Source organism: Molothrus ater, chromosome 20, assembly GCF_012460135.2.
Source record: "Molothrus ater isolate BHLD 08-10-18 breed brown headed cowbird chromosome 20, BPBGC_Mater_1.1, whole genome shotgun sequence".
Taxonomy (NCBI): Eukaryota; Metazoa; Chordata; class Aves; order Passeriformes; family Icteridae; genus Molothrus; species Molothrus ater.
This window is the reverse complement of record NC_050497.2, coordinates 1491916-1510611: the sequence shown is the minus strand read 5'-3', so window position 1 is coordinate 1510611 and position 18696 is coordinate 1491916. Positions and strand designations below refer to the sequence as shown.

At 53.3% G+C, this 18696-nt stretch overlaps 2 protein-coding genes and 1 non-coding gene across 4 annotated transcripts; all 3 read right to left on the bottom strand.

The window, feature by feature from the left end:
- Positions 1-1177: 1177 nt before the first annotated feature.
- Positions 1178-12473, bottom strand: ZMYND19 (zinc finger MYND-type containing 19). The gene is made up of 6 exons (XM_036394181.2): positions 12360-12473; positions 12065-12124; positions 10616-10722; positions 5700-5840; positions 4105-4285; positions 1178-2714 (listed from the first exon to the last, which is right to left on the bottom strand). Exons 1-6 carry the CDS (start codon positions 12408-12410, stop codon positions 2571-2573), a joined length of 684 nt encoding a protein of 227 aa, XP_036250074.1. The 5' UTR covers positions 12411-12473; the 3' UTR covers positions 1178-2570.
- Positions 12474-15297: 2824 nt separating this feature from the next.
- Positions 15298-18318, bottom strand: RPL12 (ribosomal protein L12). Of its 2 annotated transcripts, XM_054516936.1 has the most exons (8): positions 18281-18299; positions 18177-18250; positions 18021-18094; positions 17604-17702; positions 16886-16967; positions 16196-16282; positions 15483-15595; positions 15298-15394 (listed from the first exon to the last, which is right to left on the bottom strand). In XM_054516936.1, exons 2-8 carry the CDS (start codon positions 18211-18213, stop codon positions 15389-15391), a joined length of 498 nt encoding a protein of 165 aa, XP_054372911.1. In that variant the 5' UTR covers positions 18214-18250; positions 18281-18299; the 3' UTR covers positions 15298-15388. The 2 variants fall into 2 exon arrangements, with proteins under 2 accessions (XP_054372911.1, XP_036250162.1); XM_036394269.2 differs by having other exon boundaries at positions 18177-18318.
- LOC118693591 (small nucleolar RNA SNORA65) lies at positions 17113-17240 on the bottom strand. The gene has a single exon (XR_004981274.1). It is a non-coding gene; the product is annotated as a small nucleolar RNA SNORA65 (small nucleolar RNA).
- Positions 18319-18696: the final 378 nt, after the last annotated feature.

Here is an 18696-nt window from a genome sequence, read left to right as displayed (position 1 = left end):
AGAACATCTCCATCAGGGGGAAGCCCTTGGAAAATCAGTTCTTGATCAGAACTGTCCAGGTGTAGTCCCAGATAAATGACTCCAATCCTGGGGTTTTAAATATAGAGATATCCCTGCCAGTTGGGCTTCTCTGTAGGTAAGGAGGGCCTTTACAAGAGCTCCATCCTCTGGGGTGCCTTGGGGAGCTGCCACCTTCAAGTTCCTTTCTGACCCTCCTCACTGAGAGGGAAGGTGTCTGTGCATGCCAAGATCTGCCCGAATCCCTGATCCCACAACCTCCCCCCAGCAGGCAGGGATGTGTTCACTGCAGTCCCCAGGACGTTCCAAGAGTCAAAATCCCCGTAGCCACTTCTGTCCTCTGGCACAGGGACAGTCTGAGGTCACAGATCACACACCCAGGTGTTGTTATCTCCCTGTTGTCTCCCTGAGCCTCTTCAGGAGATCTGGGCAGTTTCTTTCCACTTGGCTTGGTCCCACAGCCCTTTAACCCTGTGGGCATCTCCCCACCTGCTGTACCCCACCTCCCACATTCCCTGGGATCAGGATTCCCCCAAGCACCTCCATCCTGAGTCCCACCCATCCCTGATTCCCTCAGAGGAATTTCCCCACTGCCCCACCAGCCTCGGGCTGCAGCCTGTCCTTGTGCTCACAGCAGCAGCATTGAAACATCTGCACCAACTTTTCCCTGCTTGGTGCTGCTCAAGTGTTAAAGGGCTCTAAGACTGCACTTTGTTTTGATAAACACGATTCCTGGTATTAAAATGGAAAACTGGCAGGACAAATAGCAGCCTTTTTAAACAGGCAAGTGAAAATAAGTCAATACTTCTGCCCTATTCAGTGGATTACCTCAATAAACAAAATAGTCCTTATGTCCCATTTTATATTAATCAAAAACTGCATTTCACTTCAAGGAAAGAATTAATGTTTCCTTTAAAAAAAGATTACTCATGACAGGAAAATCTGACTGGGTCCTGCTTGGTTTTTTCATACTAAAGGGCATTTTGGGCTGCCTGAACAGAAAAGTTGCAGTACAAATGTGGTTTGAGAGTGGCAACTCGACCAAGTGCCTTCAAGTGAACTTCCAGCAGGAAGTTTCAGAAGTTTTTTGCTATTTCCCAAGATGCTTAAAGCCAAAGGATGAAAACCCACCCAAATGTTAATAATTCAGAACTTCCTGTGCAGATATTAGAAACAGAATATAATTTTGGAAGTCCACAGCAGATCAATTTTCTAACAAATTGAATACAAGCAAGACCAACATTGCAACATGAAGTGGCAAAGTGAATCCTGATTGAAAAATCAAAATTCTAAATGGCTTTTACAAAAAAAATTTCACTAAGCACTCCAAGAAAGGCTCTGCATTAAGCACTCAGCAGCTCACATTCTTCTACTGTGAAGCAAGACTAACACCTGGCACTAAATTATCCATTTAGCTCTTCAGGAAACTCAAGTGATGTTCCTTACACTTCTAAGGCAAAAATGGAATAGAAAATAATTATTCATGAAAAGAAAAATAGGCATGTGCTCTGCAAGGGAAATCCTCCTCCCATACTACTTTTACTCATTACTACATTAAAAAAAATCAAAAAGTGATTCTTGGATTGATGACAACTCTTAAAGAAGTGAATAAATAATTCAAATCACCCAGTATTAGCTATTTAAACATCTCTGCACATGACTGGAGTGTTTCCTATGCTACGGGGAAGCCACGAGGGCGACCACGTCCACACACAGCTGCTCCCTGAGCTGCCCTAGCACTGCCTTCTGTGCAAGGCTTTGGAACAGAGAACAGAGAGCTGGTCCAGCTCCCTGGGAATCCTGCCTGCTCCAAGGCCCATCTCCAGCAGCCCCAGCTGCAGTCCTGGACTCAGATCCCAGAGGGTCCCTTTGCCCCACGCCAGCTCCTGGGGCACTGCTCCTGCCTGCAGGGACTGCCAGCAGCCAGGGTGACTGAGCTCTGAAGGCAGCTGGAAGGGAAGGGGAAAAAGCCAGAGAGCAGACATGGATTCATTCCAACCTTTACTTTGTTTGCTCTTTTTTTGTTTGTATTTTTTTGAAATAGAGCTTCCATGCAGAGTTCTCCAGAGTAAGTGCTGATGCCAGAGCCTGCCCCGCTGGCCTTGGCACTGCCACAGACACTTCTGCCACATGGGAGGAAAAGCTTTTGCTACATGACTTTTTTTCTTTTTTTTTTTTTTTCTTTTTTTTAACTTTTAGGCCAACAACATGTTCTCATCTGAACATTACAGTTAATGAATGCTATCAAGAATTCCTAACAAAAACTGTACATGAGTTTACAAACGTATTAACATATAAATAATGAGAAGCTTCCTGCCTGGAGCTCCACAGTAGTCTTTTTGCTTGAGAATATAATACTGGAAGGGCAGACCCGATCCCTTTCCACAGCACCAGTCAGAGCTGGCTTAGTCCAGTCAGCCATTCTGCTCAAGCATCACAGGGTTTTTCTTCAGTGCCTCTGGCTTTGATAAGCAGTCTGTCATACTGTGCAAAAGCAAGAGTCCAATGCCTTTGGGAAGGAATCCTGCTGCTGAGAGGCCTCTGCCGCCCGGTCACCGCTCAGGGCCGAGCTCCTGCTGGAAGGTTCTTTTCTTCTCCCGACAGTGCTTCTTGTGGGCCGGCCAGTCCTTCTGCTGGCACTGCGAGCCGCAGTACCGCGCCACCTGGCAGCGCCCACAGATGTTGAACTCGCGGAGCTGGGAACAAAAGGTGCTGTTAGAGGGGCTGCTCAGTGCCAGGAGAGCCTCAGCATCCCCCCAGGGGACACCCCAGCAGCTCTGCCAAGAGGAACCAGCAGCATTCCCAAGGAGCTGCACCATCAGGCGGGTGGCCACGGTCACCGAGTCCAGGTGCACCCCTGAGAGCCAGGAGCAATCCCTCCCCTGGGCCTCTCTCCATGCCTGCCACAAACAGGACAAGGCTGAACAGCCTACGCTGGAAAAGGGCAGGGTGAGAGGGATATTGGGAGGAAATCCTTCCTGGGAGGCCCTGGGGCAGCTGGGGCTGCCCCTGGATCCCTGGCAGTGCCCAAGGCCAGGCTGGACAGGGCTGGGAGCAGCCTGGGACAGTGGGAGGTGTCCCTGCCCATGGAATGAGATGAATTGTAAAGTCCCAACCCAAGCCAGTCTGGGATTCTGGGATTCTATGAAACACAAACACCCCACCATGAGTTTCAGAGAACCAGAAGGGTTTGGAGCAATCCTCTTTGCTCTTCTAAAATGAGTTCAATTTATAGACAAAATATTGGAGCATTACACATTTGTTGTCACAATGCTCCTGTTTTGTCAACTCAAGTTCTGTTTTCAACTACAAACAAACACCTGAAATTCAGAAATTATCAGGAGGGCTGCACAACCTCAGCCATTGCCAAATTACTGTTATCCAGGGAGCTTTTGGGCACAGACCCAAATAAAAGGCAGAGCTGCCTCTGTTACAAATAAAGAGAATTTAAGATCATTTTTGCAAATGTTCCCTTCCCCACAGCAGAAAGTGGAACACAATAGGTTTAGCCTACTCAGCATCTGCTATCCCAAGAAAAGCCCTTGTTTATAGATAAGGCATCTGTGTGACAGAGGCACAGCCCTTGCACAGCTCATTCTCTCACTCCTGATGTTGCTTTATCTTCCTCCAGCAGAACTTTTCCTCCCAGCTCTCCCCTGAATGAAGGCCACTGCAATTCACCTTCACCTCAGGAAATGGTAACCAGGTTATTTTTTGATTCCATGACCATGCAAACCCTCCTAGAATGCTTCCTGCTGCCTCACACAGCTGCTCACTCATCCCAGCTCTGCTCCCTGCAGGAAAGCTCCCACCTGGCTTTTTGTGCACTCTGCAGAAATCACCCTCCTCCCAGCAGCCCCCTACCATCCACTGCTCCAGCTCAAACCCACATTCCCTCCTGTAAGAAAACTGAAAACTATCACAGGCTCAGGAGGTTCAGGCCAAAGAAAACCTGAGTGGAAGAAAATCGTTGCTTTTAGCTACTGAGTGGCTCATGTAAAGCTCTACATTTTAAATAACAAATAAATCCCTAGACACACCACTAGCCCAAGGATTCCATGCTCACTCCCAGCTCTCTGAACCCACCTGTTTTTCAATCATTGTGCAGGGAGGGTAGTGACATTCATAGTAAGTGCAGGAGTTCTCTTCCTCCTCCACAACATCCCCATTAGCATTGTAATATCTGGTTACATTCAGGACAGGAAACTGCTCCTCTATGGGGTCTGTAGGAAGTTGTTGGATTGCCAGCCAGTACAGACTTTGTTCCCTGGAAAAAAAAAAAAGTACAATTTAGTACATCAATTCATAATAATGATACTGAGACATTGATTCCAAATTTATTAATAAATAAGGTTAACATCGTATTTAGCCTCAGATTGCACATACTGTTCATATATTGGGTGGTTTTAAGTTTTTTTTTAGCCTAAATGCAAACCCCAAAAGTTTAAAGGTATCAATCAAGAAACATTTACATAGAGAAAAGTTAATTCTGTGCAAAATTATTCACACTAAATCAAAATCAATTTCTGGCATGAAGTCTGTTTCTTGTTCTTGAACCCCCAAAATCATGTAGAGCATTTGTAATTCACTATAGCTTCTCAAAATCAGTTTAATCAGCTCTAAACACCCCAATGTTAGAGCTGCTGCTGCTGCAGGTGTTTCAGGAGAAGAGTGAAGTGAAGTCTGTGGGTCTGGATGTTCACTGATTATCCAGATCCATCCTAGCACAGAGTGTGATGTGCTGAGTGGATTCAGTGAAACCCAGCCCATGGGGAGCTCCCCCAAGCTGCTGCTGAGACGTGCTGGAAGCTGAGCCCAGAACCCACCCTGAGGGAGCCCAACCCCAGCTCACAGCTCCCATCGGGAGCACCCATCCTGCAGCTCCCAGCAGGAGCACCCATCCTGCAGCTCCCAGCAGGAGCACCCATCCTGCAGCTCCCAGCAGGAGCACCCATCCTGCAGCTCCCAGCAGGAGCACCCATCCTGCAGCTCCCACCAGCAGCACCCATCCTGCAGCTCCCAGCAGGAGCACCCATCCTGCAGCTCCCAGCAGCAGCACCCATCCTGCAGCTCCCAGCAGGAGCACCCATCCTGCAGCTCCCAGCAGGAGCCTCCATCCTGCAGCTCCCATCAGGAGCCTCCATCCTGCAGCTCCCATCAGCAGCACCCATCCTGCAGCTCCCAGCAGGAGCACCCATCCTGCAGCTCCCATCAGCAGCACCCATCCTGCAGCTCCCAGCAGGAGCCTCCATCCTGCAGCTCCCATCGGGAGCACCCATCCTGCAGCTCCCATCAGCAGCACCCATCGGGAGCACCCATCCTGCAGCTCCCAGCAGGAGCACCCATCCTGCAGCTCCCATCAGGAGCACCCATCCTGCAGCTCCAGTTCCCACTGGGATTTCTGAGGGGCAGAAGGCACTGAGATGTGCAGAATGCCCTAAGCCTCTGCCCAGCTGGGAGGGCACAGAGGTTTCCTGCTCCACCTGGCACAGCCCTGAGGGTGAGATGGGTGGGGTGGTCCCTGCACAGCAGGACATGAGCACAGACTGAGCCCCAGCTGAGGAAGCCAGGACAGGGATGTGTAAAGCACCCAAAGTTTTATCAAAAAGGCTCTGCCAAGGCAAAAATCACTGAAGGAAGGAGACAACATCTGAAGAGCTGTCCATTCCCCTGCTCCATACCTTTGTTTGCTGGAGATGTCCTCAGCCTTGGGCTTCCAGCCCCAGGGCACGAGGCGCAGATTGTCCAGGCGGTTGTCCACGGTCACCGAGTTCAGGTGCACCACCTGGAAGCCAGGAGCAATCCCTCCCCTGTGCCTCTCCCTGCAGGACACAAAACCAACCTGAGGGTCAGTGCTGAACAGGAACAGCTAAAAAACAAAGGATCACAGCAATTGCAGAGGTAATGTGAGCTGGGAGCTGCTGGCACTGGGCTGCAAACAGACTCCAGGGGCTACTCCCAGGAGAAAGTGCCTTTCTCCAGCAGGTGGTTTCAATTATAAATCAGTTGAATCAAAAGATAAAATAGAGTCATTTTAAGCATGTTGCTTAGTTCCAGAGCCTATTCCTCCAGTTACTGCTAAAGATCCATGGAATTACAGTGCTCCTTGGAAGGTGCCAATACTGGCTTATTATTCCCATAGGAAATTCCATCAGACACATTTGTGCAACTTTGGCACTGGTGTGGTGTCACAGGGCTCATTATTTATGAAGAAACATCTCTGAACAGCAACAGGACAGAGGTTTCACCAAGTATGCAAATCTTTTTACACTGTAATTGCGTGTCACACACTGAAAGTCTGAAATTACTCCACAATTGACCAAGAGACACCTGAAACTTGCCCAAAACCCAAAGCAGGGCTAAGCCAGGATGGCTGCAAGGAGAAATCTTCCCTACTGCCTTCTAAGAGTTTCCATTTGCCTTTCCCCCTTCTTTTCACCTCTCCTCTCTCCGTTTCATCGAGTTCACTGTCAAACACCCTCATGCCTGGACAAGTTTTGGTATCACTTCTTGCAGGAATCCCCATCCCAGCTGAAATGCAAGGCCTGGACAGAGGGCTGTGTCCCTGTGACTGCTCTGCCATGAGGAACCTCCCAGCCCAGGAGAACAAGGACCAAGCAGAGCTGACAGCACACACTGAGGGTAACCCAGCACCTCCTCATGGACACCTCCCAGCAGCTTCACCCCAGCCCAGCCTGGACACTAAGCCCTGCTCAGCCTTCACTGAACATTTCAGCTCAAATAGTTATTTTAATTTTTAAGAGATATTTGTCTGAGTTGAAAAATTCCCACCTTTTTTAACCTTTATAAAGCTCAGCATTACCCAGCAGAGTAGGAAACTCATTTTAACATGCCTTACAATGAAAAATGTAGGATTTTGTATTCTTGGTCTAAATCCATCCAGATATGTCTAAGTTATGTACCTTGGGGGTAAGAAAAACTTGCACTTCACATATGCCCCAAAACTTGGTAGAATTTAATGAGGAGAATCCCCCTGGAGAGGCTACAAGCAGCACCTCACACAGAAGTGTGCTCCAGCTCCCACCAGGTAATTCCTGTGAGAATTCCCTGCATGGGAACAGAGCCTGGAGCCCCCTGCCAGGGAGGGGCTGGGCCTCCATGGAACAGGGAAAAGCTCTTCCCTTTGAAGGTAAAACCAATAAAATCCTTCTTTTGGGGAAAAAGAAACCAAACTACAGACATTAAAGCAAACAAACTATGGCAAAGAGTCTGCTGAAGTGCCCTAAAGGAGGAATCCCAGAATCCCAGCTTGATTGGGTTGGAAGGGACTTTAAAACTCAGGGACACCTGCCACTATCCCAGGGTGCTCCAAGTCCCATCCAGCCTGGCCCTGGACACTTCCAGGGGTTCCCCATCCTCCCAGGGAACAATTCCTAATTCCCAATATCGCATCCCTCCCTGCCCTCTGCACTGGGAAGCCATTCCAGTAACAGCTGTCATGTACTTTGAGTTGTTGAAGGCCAGCAGAGGGTCTGGCAAAGGGAATCAGGAGTCCTGAGGGCTCCAAGAAGTGGAGAACTGCTGGAGATGAGCATCAGTCAGATATGGAGACAGGGAAGGAGTTAAGGCTCTTAGAATGAGCCTGGGACAAAGTGCCAGCTGGAGAGATGGGACAGATAGGAGACAGGAATCTGGGAGGAGGAGACACAAGTTCAGAGCAAGAACAGACTGTGCAGGGGGGAAAGGGAAGGGGATCCCAAGACTAAGTTCAGAAATATTCTTGATTTGATTAGATGAGTTTAGAAACTGCTGGAGCTGGGCAAAGAGAGAGGATTATGAGAGGTTGTCCCTGACACTGGGATGTCACAGCAGGGTTGCACCCTGCTCCTCCACAGCCCAGATCTGCACCCAGCACCCCTAAAAGCAAATTCTGACCAATTCTTTCCCACACTGAGCCAGTCTTTACCTCCTTGTATAAAACCCCATTTATCTACATCACTGCCAGCTTTTCTGTGGCCTCAAGTGACAAAAGCCTAAGTCAAGCTGGAAGCTGGGCCTTGCTGGTGAGCAGTCAGTGCTAAACACCACTGCACTGAGATGCCAGACCTGGTAATGCCAAATTCAGGGTGATCCCTTCTCTCCAAGCTCTGAACACAGGAGCACTCCCCTCCCCAGGCCTCTGTGACCACCCCATCTCACCCAAAGTGAGCAGCAAGGACAGACAGACAGACCCTGCCTTGGGAACAGCCTCAGGAATGCAGCCAGAACTGCAGAGCTGGAGCTCCTGCCTCCCCCTGCACTCCTGAGCTCCTGCAAGATGCCAGGCAAACCCTTCCCCCAGGACTTCTCAGGGATCATCTGGATTCTGTTCTTTGGGTATTTCAGCAGCTCAGAGCCCAGGACTGGAATACAAATGCAGACACAGCAATTCCAAGCACCAGGAACCAGAACCGAGCCTGTTATAGGCAGCAAGATGGCAAGGGCTCTAAAAAAAACCCTTAAAAACCCCCAGAAATCAGGTCCTGGATGTCTTTTTGAACATGCAGTTGGTGCTACTTATGACTAATCCCCTTCTGCTGCTGCTGCTGTTCCCCAGGGAACATCTCCACACCAGCAGAACAGAGAGCTGGGATTGCTCCACAGGGAGCTGAGGAGGGACAAGACTCCTGCAGAGACACCAAACCCTGCTTTGGGGGAGCCAAGACTCCATGTGGAAATCACAGCAAGCTGCAGAGAGCCTGAAGAACCATCAGGAAGTTCTCCCTGTAAGAAATTTTGCAGCTCATGAAGGGAATTTCCAGCTCCTGATGCCTTTTGATCCCACAGTTGCCTCTGCACAGGGCAGCAGAAGGTTCCTGTCACTGCTGCAGCTCCAGCAGATCCAGGATTTCTATCCCAAGGGCCTCATGACATGGACAAAGATACCTGCTTAACTAGAAAAGAAAAAAAATCTGTTTTACTTGCATCTACCACATGCTACTCACTGTCTCTTAAACCAGAGGCACACAATTGGGTTGGTTTTTCGTGTTTCTGGGGTTCATGTGCAGAGAACTGAATCACACACCTACACCTGCAGTAATCCATGATCTTTGGTTTTTATTCATGCAAGGAGTCAGGCTGGCACTGGGAAGTGCAATCAGTGCCTGCCCCTGCCCAGCTCTCCTGACTCTGACAGGCTCCCAACCTCCAGCACTGCCCTGCTCACCAAGGGAAGGACCTGACCCTGCTCCCCAGTCCTGCTCTGTGCTCAGAGCAGCCCCAAAACTGCTCTGTTTAGGGGGGGCAGAAACTTCACAGCCCCTGCAGAGACTCAGCCTCTGCCCTGCAGTGTTTGAGCTGCAACTGAAGATCAGCAGCACCAACACCTTCAGGACCAGGATGAATTCACAGGAACAGCAGAGATATTTTAGATCTTCTACTCCAGAAATCTGACTGCAACTTCAGAAGTGCAGCTCTGCTTGCCTGGCAGCTCACACCCCCCTGTGCCTCTCCAAAATCCCCATTACACACAATCTCTTATTTTTAACCACAGCCCATGCTCGAGTGACACAATTTGAATTTCCTAACTGAATATGCTCAAATGACTTCCTAATTTGAGTAAAACAAGCCAGGAGAGGCAATGGCTGGGCTGTGTCATAAACAAATAGCTGGGATGTCATCATTTACACAGCCTTCAACAACTGACCTGAATAATTTTCAGGTGCTGTTTAATGCTACTTACAGATAATAATTATGACTGTCTGAGGTTCACAGTTAGCAGCAGCTGTCAGTGATTTGCTCCACATATTGCAGCCAATTTCATAATTTCAACAAAGTTCTATGTGCAATAAGATTAAATATTAACAGATGTAGGTTAAAATCCATATTTAATAAGCAGACTGGAAATAATAATCTGATATTCTTCCTGTCTCCTTCCTCCTGTGCAAAGCCTGGTTCTAGGGGGATAAAAAGATAACCTGGAAAAATAAAGGGCATCCTGGGCACTGTGACTTCCAAAGATGTGGAATTGAATAGAAAATATGCTTAATTTTTCCAAAAAGGCTTTTAAAATAAATAAGATTTCTTCAGCAGATCTCATCTTTTTGATGGTACAAACCCATCAACATCTAGATGGGCAACAGATGAGCTCAGAGGGTGAACTGCTCTCACAAATGAGGAAATTGGCCCCTGAAACTTAATGAAACTATGAAGGATTTCAAGGATTTGTAGAGTATGGAAAATAAGATGCAGCAGCTGAAATAAACCATCAGCAGCATCACCTCAGGCAGTTTTGCAGAAAGCCATAAAAAAACCCTCAAAGTTTGAATTCATCAGAGTTCCCTCTCTCCAGTGCTCTGCCAATTCTCAGGGGACAAAAAACCTCACAAACCTTTAAAGGTTTGTCTTCCTGTTCATCCCCCAGCTGAAGTTTGGGCAGCATCCTCAGGTGCAAACAGGGTGTCCATGAACCTTCCCCTGCTCTCCCTGCCTGGAATGTTCCACGGGCTCTGCTGTGAAAGGACCCCGCACCCCAAACCCTGTGGGCACCCTGAGCTGGGTTTGCCCCTCTCCTGAGGGCACTTGGGCAGAGGGATCACCCCTCACAATCTGGGGCAGCCAAGGGCACCCCTGGTTTTGTGCTGCCTGCTGTACCCACCAGAGCAGCTCGTGCAGGAGGCGCCCCGAGCCCCGGCCCCGGTTCTTGTCGAAGGCGTAAGCGAAGATTTTAGCACCATTTCCATCAGCATCCACCTCCATGCGAGCCTAGAGGGAAGGGAAAGGCTGTGAGAGCAGCCCATGGGGCACACAGCACCCCTCCACTGGCATGCACCCCACAGCTGGGGGATGCACCCCACATCTCACACTTGTCCCTGCAGGTCCCTTGAGTTCGGGGGGGTCTGAGCTGTCCCAAAGCCCCAGGGGGACCCAGCCAGCCCAGCCTGGGGGGCACCAGCTGGGGACACCCCCAGCACTGCTGTGCTCCCTGGGCCAGCTGTTGGCACCTCTGGGTGCTGAAAGCCAAAGGGCACCTCCATCCCTGCCAGAAGGGGTCCCTGGGGGCTGTGGCTGTGGGATGGACCCTGTGGAGCCCAGGGAAAGGGCAGGGGGAGCTGGGGTTGCCTGGATAAAGCACAGCAGGAATGCAGCTCTGGGGATGGGATTCATGGCAGGATCCTCACTCTGCCCCTGGCAGCCACCAGGGCTTTGCTCCAGCACTGTCCCATCATCACCCACCTTGCTGGGAGAGCGAGGGCCTGCCATTTTTCCTGCATTTTCCTGCATTTCCATATTTTTCTGCCCTCCACAATGCTGTTCAAAGCTCACAAAGCACAGCAAGAACTTGATGCGTTTGGACAGTCAGGGTGTGTTACCACCACAGTGACAGACACTCACAGTGGCTGCCAGAGGGGAGGAATGGACAAACAGGGAGAGTTCTGGCAGCAGCACTGCCCAAACTCCTAAAATCAACAAGAGCAGCCCCAAAGCATCCACTGCACTGCAGAAATGTAGCAGATGATGGTCCCTCCTCCAAAAAAAACACTTTTATTTGTTGAAAATTTTGTAATCATTGTCTTTCACTTTCACAGCCTTGGTAGAACCCATTTTCCAGTGGATGTGAAGAGGAAACACTTTTTTCTGGTCCCATAATCAGTTACAATAGTACAAGTTTTCCTCATCCAAAACTAAGTGCAGAGTGAACATTCTTAATGTTTGCCAAACCACGGGAGGGCAAATTATCAGTTCTTCAAAAGCATACAAATAAAATGAAAATGAAAAAAAACTAGAAAATAAATTAGTAAATAAATGTTTTAAAACAAGGTTTGTCTAATTGGGAAAAAAAGGAAAACCCAGAACTTTTCCTGCTTGGAATCTCCCACGTTGGGACTTCAGTAAGTTCAAAGTGGTTTTTTTTCCGCCAATCGGGGGAGTTGCAGGCTCAGCTCCTCCAGGGTCTGCTCGGCTGGAGCAGGGCACGAGGAGAGGGCAGAGCCGGAGCTCCAGCGGGGCCCGGGGGGGCGGCGGGGCCGGGGCAGCCCCGGGCGGGGGGGACTCACAGAACCCGGGCAAACACCGGGAGAGAAGCGCGGGCAGTGGCGGGGCTCACCTCGAAGGAGTAGCTCTCCACCAGCGGGATGTCCTGCTCGTCGATCAGCGTGTACTTGGTCTGCAACACAGCGAGAGAGAGAGAGAGCGCCGTCAGCGCGGCCCCGGCACGGCTCGGCAAGGCCCGGGACTGCACGGTGCGGCCCCGGCTCGGAGCGGCCCCGGCACGGCCTCAGCGTGGCCCCGGCAAAGCACAGAACGGCCCGGCCCGCCCGGCCGGACCCCGCGTCCCGGCCCCGCCGCCCCCCGGCCCAGCCCGGCCCGGCCCGGCCCGTCCCGCCGTGCCCCGCGCTCACCTTGCCGGCCACGCGGCCGAGCCGGACGATGCCCAGTTTGAAGTCGGTCATGGCGGGGCCGGGCCGGGGCCGCCGCTCGCCCCGCGCCGCTGCCACGCGCCGCCGCCTCGCGCACACCCGGGGGGCGGGGCCGCCGCGCCACCGCCCCCCCGCCGCCCCTCGGCCAATGGCGGCCCGGGCCACCGCCCACCCGCGCCCGGCGGACCAATGGGAGCCCGCACCGCCCTCGCGTCACTCCCGCGAACGCCGCCGCCGCGGCCAATGTGCGCGCGGCGCGCCGCGGCCCGGGTCACGTGGGACGGGGCCCCGCGCGCGGGCGCGGGCGGCGCGGGCGCGGGAGGCGCGGGCGGTGACGTCACGTTCGCGGGAAGCTCCGTGCCGGCGGCGGCGGGGGCGCGGCCGCGCTTAAAGGGACCGCAACCCCCCCCCCGGGGCCGAGCGGGGACAGCGGGAACGGGGACAGGGCCGGGGACACCCCCGGGACCCCAGGAAGGGAACAGGGACACCCCAGGGCCTCGGAGCCCCGGCTGGCGTGCCGGTGGCACATGGCGGCGGCCCCGCCGCGTGGGAGCGCCCGCTCTGCCCGGCCCGGCCACCCCGCGCTGCCCCGACGGGCCCTGCCGGGGGGGAGCCGCGTCCCGGCCGGATCGGGCAGGGATCAGAGGGGCCGGAGCTGGGGACACCCACCGGGATCCCGGGGTGCAGCTCCCGGCCGTGCCCAGGACAGCCCGGCATTCCCAACCTCCCGGCGCAGCCCGGAGAGCCGCGCTGCGCTTCGCTGGGCGGCCCCAAGGGGCTGTGCCCTGCCCGGGGACAGCGGCCAGGCCCAGCGGGGACAGCACAGAGCCAGCACAGAGCCACCCCAGAGCTGTTGTGGGGTCGCCCCAAGAGCCTCCCCACCAGCACAGTTACTGCCAGAACTTCCAGCCATTCCAGCACTGGGGGATTATTTCAGGACCTCTGAGGGTGTCACAGCAATTTTTTGGTTCAGATTTCAGCCCAGGGTGTCCTCTACGTCTTCATTCCTTCAGAAAACCCTCAAGATTTGTGGAATCCTTCTCCGAGGGCTGCTCCATCTGCTTATCCCCAGCCTGGATTGATCCCAGAGTTGCAGCTCCAGCACTGGGCCTGGTTAAACCTCATGAGGTTCCCATGAGGTTGTCGAGCTTGCTTGAGCTTTTCCAAGTCCCTCTGGATGGTATCACATCCCTCAGATTTGTCACTTCATCCTCAGCTTGGTGTCACCTGCCAGCCTGCAGAGGTTGCACTTGATCCCTTCATCTATATCATTAATAAAGATACTAAATTAAGAAGATGGGATTAAATGTGACGTTAATGTAGGTTGTTATCTTTGTAACCCTCTGCCTCCTCTTGAAGAAGCATGATTTGGAAAAAATTAATTACTGGCAGGGCAAACCCTCCTTCCAAGCACTGCTTTGCTCCTACCAGAGCATGTGCCCTCAGGCAGCACAGGAAAGGAAAGGTTATGGGTCCTGTTCCAGGAGAACTCCCTGTAAGGAAAAGGAATCATTTTTCCAACTGTTTCCAGCACTGCCAAGTGGAGGGAAACCCACACGGGACAGCCCCAACAGCAGGAGGTTGAACAGCTCCTGAGACTCTCAGGGCTCACTCCAGAGTGGGTTTCCAACACCAGGGGCACAAAGATTTTTAACAGAGTTTAAGAAGGGGCTGCAGCCTCTGCCAGGCTGCCCTGCCTCAGGCACCCCAGGTGTTTGTGAGGCTTCTGTGGAACCCCTGCAAAGGCTCAGCTGGAAGGGACCCAACCCTCCCCTAGCATGGCAGCCAGGCTGGCTGGGGTGAGGATGGGATCCCCTCAACCTCTGCAGCCCCCTCAGCCTCTGGCCACTCCACACAAGGGTTTTCTGCCCCTGTTCCTCACCAGAATTTGTGCCAAACCCTTGGAGACACTGGACTGGTTACAGAGCACCAGGAGCCACACCTGACCTGTTCAGAGCATCCAAATTATTCCCTGCTTGAAACATGGTAACGTGGTCAATCCAACAAAGGAACCAGATAGAACCACAGAATATCCTGAGCTGGGAGGGACCCACAGGGATCCCCCAGCCCAGCCCCTGTCCCTGCCCAGCCCCCCCAGCAACCCCAGCCTGGGCATCCCTGGCAGCGCTGCCCAAAGGCTCCTGGAGCTCTGGCAGCCTCGGGGCCGTGCCCATTCCCTGGGGAGCCTGGGCAGTGCCAGCACCCTCTGGGGGAAGAACCTTGCCCTGAGCTCCAGCCTGCCCTCAGCATGACAAATCCCTGGAATTTCAGCTGTAATTCTCTTTTCTTCCTGGCTGCCTCAGCGCAAGGCCCTACAATCAGCTGGGGGAAAACAAATCAAAGTTCAGAGCCACAAACTCTGCTGGTTTTGACTCCATCAGCTGCACATGGAGCTGGGGACAGGGAGAGAGGGGCCAGCCCAGGCCTGGAGCCCAGGCAGAGCTGCCCAAGGCACAGCCACATCCCTGAGCTCCGGGGATATTCCCATGGCTGGGAATACCCAGGTCAGGCTTTGCTCAGCTTTGCTTTAGGAGTGAGGAGGGTGCAGCTCCCCTCCACAGAGAGGGACACAGTGGCATGTTCTGGACAAATGGGGTCTGCCAGAGCTCATTATTTAATAAAAATGGGGTTTTCTGATCATGCCTTTCCCTCTGTCACTACAGCCCCACTTCAGGCTCTGTGGCCCTCAAGTCACCAGGGCAGTGACCCAAAAATCATTAGGGAGCAAAGGACACAAATGGATCTTGTTTTGAATAAGCAAGGCTAAACCTTCTGCTCTCATTCCTCACCCCATTTTTGAACAGCCACACTTCCATCCCTGCCCCAATCCATCCAGAACAGGCATGGACACCAAAGGTGCTGTATTTCAGAAAACAAGGAAAATTCCCAGCATGGGACAGGAACAAATCAAACCAGGAAATGTTTGCAGACAACTGGGTCTTTATTTTAGTATTTAAAGTGCTACAAAAAACTGAAGGAGCCTTTGTGTGGCAACTTCCTTTTCTGCAGTCTTAGCTCTGTTGGAAGAAGCAAACATAGCTCATTAGTGGAGTTTTTCAGTAATTAGATGTTGTACATCAATTTCAGTCAGAGCTGGGTACTCACAGCTGGGCACTCGATGGCACCACTGTTGATGTCATCGATGATGTCATGGGGGTGTCTCCCATCAATGCTGCAGCCCACGGACTGGGCAGTGCCGAGGATCTCCTTGATGGTCCCTGCAGGAGCAGACACAGCCTTGTCAGTGCTTTACCAGGGAAAACATCTGAGGAGCTTACCTGGGGCAGCGTGGGCTAGGGGAAGGTGTCCCTGCCCATGGCAAGGGGTGGAACTCAATCAGGTTTAAGGTCCCTTCCAACCCAAACCTGTCTGGACTCTTGACAGAGAGCTCCTCACAGCTCTCAGCTGTCCCTGTTCCCTCAGGGATTTGCAGGCTGAGCCTCAGGGCTCACCAGGGATCACCAATTCCCTTACCCAGATCTCACACCCTGGATTCCCCCAGGAACACACTGCAAACTCCCTGTGCCCCTCCCCAGGGGCTGGGGCTGCCTGTTCCCAGCCAGCACAGCTCAGCTGGGAGCCCCTTCTGCCAGGCCATGGAGCATTCATTCCCTGCATGCCCCAGGACACGGACCATTCCCTGCATGCCCCAGGACACGGACCATTCCCTGTGCCCCCCAGGCCATGGGGCATTCCCTGTTTCCCCCAGGCCATGGGGCATTCCCTGCACCGGCCATGGAGCATTCCCCGTGCCCCCCAGACCATGGAGCATTCCCTGTGCCCCCCAGGCCATGGAGCATTCCCTGTGCCCCACTCACCCGAGAGCTCCCGGGCCAGGGAGCGGTGCCGCATCTGCCGCGCGATGTTGACGATCTCGTCGAAGGTGACGCTGCCGCTGTGCTTAACTGGGAGGGAAGAGCAGCAGTGAGGGCACCTGGGCATTGGCAGCCCCCTGTTCCCTCTGGGAAGGCCATTCCCAGCACTCAGACCACGGGAGAGCTGGGGGTTTGCAGCTCCAGCAGGGCTGCTGTCAGTGCTGCTGCTCTCAGATTATCCCCAACTCCTCTTTCCAAGCTGGCATTTCTGCCAGCTCCCCTGGCTGTGCCAGGCCCTGTGCCAACAGCGTGATACAGGGCAGGCCCAGGGGCAGGAGTCTGTTCTACCCCAGCTTTGCCCAGAGCAGCTGGGGCTGCCCCTGGATCCCAGGCTGGACAGGGCCTGGAGCCCCCTGGGACAGTGGAAGGTGTCCCTGCCATGGCAGGGGTGGCACTGATGGACTTTTAAGTCCCTCCCAACCCAAACCAATCCATGAGTCCATAATCTCCCATAATTTCCTCAAACACAGAGCTCTGCTGCTGTGCATCTCTTGGTACCCTGGCACTGCAGGGATGCCCAAAGCAGCCTCGTGTCTCATTTACCAGTTTGTGCTGAATAATCCCAAAGAAAGGTACTGGTATTTCCCCTCTTTTAGGCCAAAAATAGAGAACCAAATCCAAGAGAATACTTACTGTTCTTCTGCTTCTTTCTGTCACGAGGTGGCTCCTTCAGAGCTTTGATAATCAGAGCAGAGGCAGAAGGAACAACCTCTATCTAAATACAAAGAAATTAATTTCCCCTCCCATTCTAAATTACTAACGAAGATACTCAACCTATCAATTATTTCAGCAAAAGTAATTGCCAGAGCAGTGTGGGTTTAATCAGCTCCCTCATGCTCCAGGCTTTTTGTGCTGCAGGAATCTGTTCCCAGGTTTTCGGCACAGGCCTCCCCACAAGCAGGAGAGGACTGCTTCCTGCCTGGGGCTTCCTCTCAGCTCACCACTGGAATGTACCAGCCACAGACATCAGAACAGGTACGGTGGCAGGTGGCTACAGAAGTTGGCAAGATTTTAAATTATTTATTTCTATGCTGCTTTAAGGATGGTTTTTTTGCTGGTTCAATGTTCTGTACAAAGAATAATCTACAACAGGATGAAAGCTGAATTTTAGCACTGTTCTCGGGATTCTCCAGCCTGGCAGGTCCCAGGCTCCACATGCATCCCCCCACCCACGTTTTAAGGTCTTCCCAGAAGACCCCCACACACCCCCTGTGTGGCACTCATTTTATCCACCTCGGAAGGATGAAGGGCTGAGTGGACCCTGCCGGGATCCGGGCCGGTGCCTGGAGCAGGCGGAGCCCGGTTGGGCTCCACGCCTGCAGCACGGGCCGGTCCGTGCGGCGTGCGGTACCTGCGCTTGCCTGTTCTGGATCGTCAGCTTCACCGTGATCCGCAGCCCCTTCCAGTCGCCCGTGGCCTTGGCGATGTCATCGCCCACCTTCTTGGGGGACTGAGGGACGAACGTGGAGGTCACACGGGCTCGGGTTAGAGCCGAGAGCCGCAGAGTGCCCCGGCTGCTGCCCCTCTGAGTGCGGCCCTGCTGCACGCCGTGCTCTGGGACGGAGCAGCAGCGCCAGCGGCTCCCCAGCGCCTTCGGAACGCGCTTTATCCCTCTCGTTTCAATTTAAATTGAATTTAAATTTTTATCCCTCCCTCACCCTTACATTCCCCCAGGACTCTCTCGTTCCCCAGCAGGACACGCTTCCCACTGCGCCCGGACATGTCCCATCCCTCCCTCCCCTCCCAGCCCCGCTCCCCCGGCACGTACCAGCCCCAGGGGTCCGATCTTGGGCGCCAGCGCGGACGTGGCTCCGACCTCGCCGCCGGTGCAGCGCAGGTAAACTGCGGGGACAGGGCCGCGTCAGCCGCGCCCGCCGGGCCCCGCGGCCCCCGCCCGCCTCCCGCCCCGCTGCCCGCCACCTACCGACTTTGATCTCGTTGGGATCGAACTTGGGCGGCATCGCGGCGGCGGATGGAGGCGGATGGAGGCGGATGGAGGCGGATGGAGGCGGATGGAGGCGGACGGAGGCAAGAGCGCGAAACGAGGTCTCCCGCGGGCAGCGAAAAGACGGCGTAGGCGGCGCGGGCCTGTAATATACCCGCCGAGATCTCGCGAGATGACAGGAAAGTGTAACTCGCGGCCGAGATCTCGCGAGCGATGAAGATCGGGCTGTGGCGGGATCTCTGTAGATGTGTATTTGTATTTCTATATAATGATTAGATAGATAGATAGATAGATAGATAGATAGATAGATAGATAGATAGATAGATAGATAGATAGATAGATAGATAGATAGATTAGATAGCCCTGTTGCAAAACGCGGACTATATGGAAGGGTGGTGTGGCACTGGCAGGAGTGCTCAGGGCACCGGTGGAGTCCCCGCCCCTGGAAGTGTCCAGGTGTCCAAGAAAGGCCTGGCTGTGGCGCTCAGCGCTCTGCGCT

What these genes read in the sequence shown, in the direction of transcription:
- ZMYND19 (XM_036394181.2), bottom strand. Translation starts at nt 12,410, where the DNA reads ATGACCGACTTCAAACTGGGCATCGTCCGGCTCGGCCGCGTGGCCGGC. An exon ending in TCGGCCGCGTGGCCGGCAAG is followed by an intron (nt 12,125 to 12,359) that starts GTGAGCGCGGGG and finishes GCTGTGTTGCAG; the next exon opens with ACCAAGTACACGCTGATCGA. An exon ending in TGGAGAGCTACTCCTTCGAG is followed by an intron (nt 10,723 to 12,064) that starts GTGAGCCCCGCC and finishes CCTTCCCTCTAG; the next exon opens with GCTCGCATGGAGGTGGATGC.
- RPL12 (XM_036394269.2), bottom strand. Translation starts at nt 18,213, where the DNA reads ATGCCGCCCAAGTTCGATCCCAACGAGATCAAAGTCG. An exon ending in AGATCGGACCCCTGGGGCTG is followed by an intron (nt 17,703 to 18,020) that starts GTACGTGCCGGG and finishes TTCGTCCCTCAG; the next exon opens with TCCCCCAAGAAGGTGGGCGA. An exon ending in TCCAGAACAGGCAAGCGCAG is followed by an intron (nt 16,968 to 17,603) that starts GTACCGCACGCC and finishes CTTTGTATTTAG; the next exon opens with ATAGAGGTTGTTCCTTCTGC.